Below are 6,000 nucleotides of genomic sequence, written 5' to 3'. Positions count from 1 at the left end.
CCATCAAATTGGGTGATTGGATCACCGGGTTGTTCTGGTCACCCCATTGGGTCCACTATCTAAATCCAATCACTCAAGAGTTAAGCCAATCACCAATCAAGAGGTCTCCGCCCACCATGGGCCCATGCCTCCATATAAAGGCCTTCTCTCTTCCCTGGTTCAAATGCTCATTATAAAACTGGACCCAGCCAGTCATCTCCCTGGCCTTCAGAGTCCCCCTCAGACCCTGAAGTCCTCCTGTCCAGCTGGAGTCCCAAGAGGCTGATGCCATGCCCTCCTCCCCGCTCAGGGTGGCTGTGGTCTGCATGAGCAACGTCAACAGGAGCATGGAAGCCCACTGCGTCCTCAGGAAGAACGGGTTCCATGTCAGGTCTTTTGGAGCTTGATCCCCTGTGAGGCTCCCAGGAGGGGCACGCAACCCACCCGTGCTCTATGACTTCTCCACATCCTATTAGAAGATGCACAGCGAAAGACCAAAAGCACTACAAAAGGAATGGAGTCTTACACATCCTGAAGAGAAATGAGAGAATCAAGCCTGGCCCAGAAAGGTTTCAAGAGTGCCCAGATCCCTTTGACATCATCTTCACCTGTGGGGAGAGAGCCTATAACCGGGTGGTGGCCGACCTCTGTGCCAGGGATCAGGAGACCTGGCGGCCGGTGCCAGTCGTCAACGTGGACATAGACGACACCCTGGAGGCAGCCAGCCTTGGGGCCTCAATCATCTGTGAGCTCTGCCAGGGTCTCCAGCAGGCAGATGACATGCAAAGTCATCTGGCCGAGCTGCTCCAGGCAGCGGAGGAGAAAACAGGAAGGAGCTTTCTGCACACCGTCTGCTTCTACTGAGGAAGCTGGTTTCAGCTGCTGTGTCAATAAGAACTCATGCCTGGACTCTCGGGCTACTGGGCATTTTCTGGGAGAGGCTTCTTCAAAGCCATTTCTGCTAAAGGCCATCTATGTTTTATTTATCAGGTACACCCCACCCAGTGAAGAAGGTGGAGGAGGAGAGCATCGCATGGCCAGGGAACATGGAACACCGGGAGACATGCCAACCCTTCCAACATGGGGAAAGATGGTGTGGAACTGGACCTGGAAGGAAGAACTCAGTGCTCACAGGTTTCTGCAAGGAGGTTAATCTCGAGGACTCTCTCTGCTGGATGGACAATCCAGGCTGATCACGGAGCCTGGGACAAGCAATGCTTTGAAGGATATTCTGAGGAAAAGGAACAGTGTCTATTTTATTGATCTATATGGATACAAATATTCTTTTGTCCTTTCGGCTTGGTGTATCAATACGGGAATGGAAATTATATTGAATTGGAAACATTTCTGCTTTTAAATTGTATGTCTTTGACAATTATCTACTTGATTATAAGTTCTGGGTAGATCATTGGTGGCTTTTTTGGGCAAAATTCAAGCATGATTTGTTTAATCAAACAGCATATTTATGAAATAAAATTATAAATTGGTGTAGTCTGTGGTCACATTTATTACTAAAATATAAGCCCTATCTGTTGAACTATGTAGCTTATTTAAATAAAATGAAAAAAATCAAAGTAACACTCTTTCATTTAAAAAAATGTCTTATTTGTGGTAGGGGATGGACGTTACCAACTGGGTGTCTTGATTTCCTGTTTTTCAAAGCCTATCAATCCCATGTAGAAAAGCATTCTCTTTTCTTGAGAATTTACTTCTCCTTCAAGCATTCATTGTTTTGTGTTTTGTGCTCCTCCAAACATGGATCCTCGTTGTTCGGAACTGAAACATTCTTGGTTCTGACCAGCTGTGTCACCAAGTCCTGTGTGGCTTACAGGAGAAAATAAAGGAGAGACAGTGGGGATGGTGAAGTTAACTTACTATCAGAAAGGAAGTGTAGACTTTGTTATCCGTGTAGGTGGGATGGAGTGCCATGGATCTGGAGGGATCAACGAGTACAGCAAATGCTGAGGAGAGGACTGCACTGAGGAGGAGGGAGGTGGCTCTGCACAGGGGGAGAAGTGTGGGAGCAGAGGGAGGTGCTGCAGTTGAAAAGACAAGACTTGATGAAGAGAAGAGAGAGGGATGGTAAAGAAGCACTCTCAACTTTCTGTGTTTCCTCACATGTGAGCAGGTGCATCTCTATCTGAAGGGGGCAGTGGTAGGGAGGTGACGATTTTCTTTCCTGGTAGAGTCAGTGGTATTCAAAATCAATCCCTCATCTGATAGTGGACAGTCACGCTCAGGAATGGACAGGGAGTCAGAGAGTGGGTTGAGATGATCTTTTCCAATGATGGGACCACAAAATTGAAGTAGGGAGATTTAGGAGCCCTTTGAAAGAAAGAGAAATGATTTTTCCCGGTGAACTTATTTGGCCAGAAAATCCACATGCAGTAAAGGCTGTTGGTTGAATTCCTGTCTGTAGGGATATGCAGGAGGCAAATATGAGAGAGTACAACTCGTTCAAACAGCTGTAGACGTTACACAGGAGCCACCATAGTAATGCCACTTAACATAGTAGGTGTCCCTGGGAAAATAAAGGGAATGGAACTGGGTGAAATGGATGCTGAAGCATAGCTTGTCTAAGAGCTATTACAGCTGAAAAAAATAAACAAAGTTTGGAAGGTGGGTGGTTGACAGTTGGCGAATATTCTGCTTCAGATTTTGATGTAGTGGCAGAGATCTCGGTGGAAATATGGGAGCTGCTGTCACAGGGGAGTGCGCAGAAAAAGGCAGTTGGGGAAGAAGTGACAATACCAAATTTTGTTGGTGTTGAAAGGGTGATGTCTGCACTTGTAAGGTTTGTTAAGTATTTGACCTGTATCTATGGATTTTACATCCAGAATTGACAGAACATGGGCTTCTTAGAGTGGTAAGTCCAGAAAGAGAGACGATAACTTTGAGGAGAAGAGAGTTTTGTCTACAGGATTGATTAAGAAAAAAAGAGGTAGTAATCATAGAAAAGATACTGACATCATTCTAAAGACGACTGACTCTGAAAGAGGTCAACTTTCATATAAATGAAAACATATTCAAGGTTATCTCAAGGTGAAAAAAGAGGGACGGTGTCCAATTAAATGGTGATCAGAATTGGCAGAAAGTGAAGGAAAGCCTGCCCTGTAAGGTCTCCTCTACCAGCACTGCAGACGTCAGGGAGGCTGATGGGGTGACACAGCGACACTGCTCTAGCACTAAGAGCTCAGCTGTGGAAGCCACAGTGCTGGCATGCCGAACAAGAGCCGCCTCCACACCCTGAGTCTCACAGATAAACTCAGGGGCACACAAACAGACCAGAAGTAGGGTTTTCTGCCACTGTGTGACTCTAGAGCCATCCTATGAAGAGAAAGGACCATGATGAGATAACTTCCTCCTGTCGTATCATGATTGCAATTTGGGCTCTGAGTTCATTCTTCTCTCTCTCTCTCTCTCTCTCTCTCTCTCTCTCTCTCTCTCTCTCTCACTCTCTCAGGCAGGATGGATTAGGTCTCAAGCAGTGCCTGTTAAAAAACATTTTCATCATATTTAAGAGCTGACTGCCTTTTCAGGTATGCCTGACCTTTTCTCTAATCTGATTTTTCTCTTCAGAATATTCAACCTCCCATCTAGAGGCAGTGCTTCTCAGGGACTTCCAAGGTCCAGTCAAGTTTCTAAAATCTCTGCTATTAGTCAACTTGTTCTCAATCCTTAGTGCCCCTCCCTACGATCCAATTCAGTGGTCTGGGAGTCCAGTTCCCATGTTAAACAAGCTCCCCTTCAGTTCATGCTGATGCTCTGGGGGTCACGCTTTGAGTACACTTGGGCTGTTTACTGACATAGGACTCTTTGCTCTCAGAGAATCAATCACTGCAATGGACAGAACACTCAGTCTGCGGCTCTATGAAGAGATCTTTGCCCTTGCCATTTTGAATTGACAGCATTAAGTCTCCTTAGTGGTCAGTGTCCCGATCCCAAGTTTAATGTCTGTACCATTGCTTCATCTGCTATGCAAATAGAGAAAAGCAATGAAAAGACTTCTATGTTGTGTATGGAGTGCTCGGACTGAGTTGCTTTTGGAGACAAGATAAGGGAGGAGGATCTCCCTCAGTTCACTCCAGAATTCTGATCAATTGAAGAAAGGCAAAAGGAGAAAATGTGGTGTTCTTGCAACTTGTGAAACGCTATCAAACGGCAGTCATATTTTCCAGAGGTTGCTTTTGACACTGGTGCATGCTTTTCTTGACTGATAGGAAAAACCATGAGTGCCTTCCTAGGATTTAGCACAACTGCTCTACTGGAACATCAACTCTAACATGAAAAACGGGAACAACCACTGTGATTCTTTGCTCATTGGATTAGGAGGCTCAGGAATTTCAAAAATCTTTTCCACATGCATGTCTTCAACTCTTTGGAAGACTGGTGAGAAGCCAGTGAGTAGTCTACTGTTTTGCCTGATACCAATTCTGCCCCATACACACAGGCACAGATAGTGTTAAAGGGAGATGGCAAAATGCTCAGGAGGGGGGTGGAGGTTGGGTGGGTATAGAGGCATTGAGGTTGGGTGATTGCATCAGCGGATTGTGCTGAAAACAGCACTGGGTTCTCTGGTCCCAGCCCACCATTCAAATCCAATCACTCAAGAGTTAAGCCAATCATCCATCAAGAGTTCTCCTCCCACTCAGGACAGGTGCCTCCATATAAACGCCTTCTTTCCTCATTGACTCTAACACTCCTTGGAAGAGCTGGACCCAGCCGCTCATCCCCTGGCCTTCAGAGTCCCCTCAGCCCCTGAAGTCCACGCGTCTGGCTGGAGTCCCAGTGGCCGCCACCATGCCCTCCTATCCGCTCAGCGTGGCTGTGGTCTGCATGAGCAACATGAACAGGAGCATGGAGGCCCACCGCATCCTCAGGAGGAAAGGATTCCGAGTCAGGTCCTTCGGAGCTGGATCTCGAGTCAGGCTCCCAGGAACGGCACGCAACCTCCAGGTGGTTTACGATTTCTCCACCACCTATGAGGAGATGCGCAAGGATCTTGCGCGCAGAGACCGAGAACGCTATAACAACAATGGCATCTTACACATCTTGGCAAGAAACGAGAGAATCAAGCCTCGCCCGGAAAGATTTCAAGAGTGCAGAGATCGCTTTGATGTCATCTTCACCTGTGAGGAGAGCGTCTACGACAGGGTGGTGGAGGAGCTGTGGGTCCGAGAGCAGGAGACCTGCCAGCCTGTGCACGTGATCAACGTGGACATGGACGACAACGCGGAGGACGCCACCTTGGGGGCTTTTATCATCTGTGAGCTCTGCGAACGCCTCCAGCAGGCGGACGACCTGGAGGACTCTCTGGTCGAGGTGCTCCTGGCAGCCGAGCGCAAAACTGGCAAGAGCTTTCTGCACACGGTCTGCTTCTACTGAGGATCTTGTCTGGTTTCAGCTCCTCTGGGTAAGAGCTTGTGCCTGGACGTTGGGCTAGGTGGTATTTTCTGTCCGAAGCGGCTTCCAAGGCCTTTATGCTAAAAGCCATCTACAGGACTTTTTGCAGGTACACTCCACCCAGAGAGGGAAGTGGAAAAGGATATCATTGTCTGCCAAAGTAACATGAACGCTCTGGAGGCATCCAAACCCTTCCACGGTGGGGGACGATGGTATGGATTCTTGACCTGGAAGGAACACTTCAGTGCTCACAGGGCTCTGCAAGGAAGTTAGCCTCCAGGACTCCACTATCCACATCAAGAGACCAAGGTTTACAATGGACAAGTGATGCGTTGAAGGATATTCAGGGAAGAAGAGCAAGGAAACCCCACCCAACTTCCATTCCGTCATTTTTTTTTACTTCATTATTTTAATACAATTTCCTTTTGTCGTTTTTGTATTGTGCAATAGTATAAATGCATTTTTCTTTTTAGTGAGATAGGATTATCTTTAATGTTTGAAATTTAGTAATCTATTTTAATTTGTATGTATTTTGGTAACTGCAATTTTCATAGAAACTCAGATTTGATAACAGTAGGCATTGATTGCCAAAATTTGAGCATGATCGGTTCATTTCAA

At 46.7% G+C, this 6,000-nt stretch overlaps 1 protein-coding gene and 1 pseudogene across 1 annotated transcript; both read left to right on the top strand.

Moving 5' to 3' along the window:
* The first annotated feature begins 269 nt into the window (after positions 1 to 269).
* Positions 270 to 843, top strand: LOC136174983 (RNA polymerase II subunit A C-terminal domain phosphatase SSU72 like protein 3-like; annotated as a pseudogene).
* Positions 844 to 4,779: 3,936 nt separating this feature from the next.
* On the top strand, positions 4,780 to 5,364 carry LOC136175019 (RNA polymerase II subunit A C-terminal domain phosphatase SSU72 like protein 3-like). The gene has a single exon (XM_065945316.1). It carries the CDS (start codon positions 4,780 to 4,782, stop codon positions 5,362 to 5,364), a length of 585 nt encoding a protein of 194 aa, XP_065801388.1.
* The last annotated feature ends 636 nt before the right edge of the window (positions 5,365 to 6,000 follow it).

Source organism: Muntiacus reevesi, chromosome 9 (assembly GCF_963930625.1).
Source record: "Muntiacus reevesi chromosome 9, mMunRee1.1, whole genome shotgun sequence".
Classification (NCBI taxonomy): Eukaryota; Metazoa; Chordata; class Mammalia; order Artiodactyla; family Cervidae; genus Muntiacus; species Muntiacus reevesi.
The sequence above is the reverse complement of the archived record's forward strand: the minus strand, read 5'-3'. Positions and strand labels throughout refer to the sequence as shown.

Coding starts and splice junctions, on each gene's coding strand:
- LOC136175019 (XM_065945316.1), top strand. CDS start 4,780: ATGCCCTCCTATCCGCTCAGCGTGGCTGTGGTCTGCATGAGCAACATG.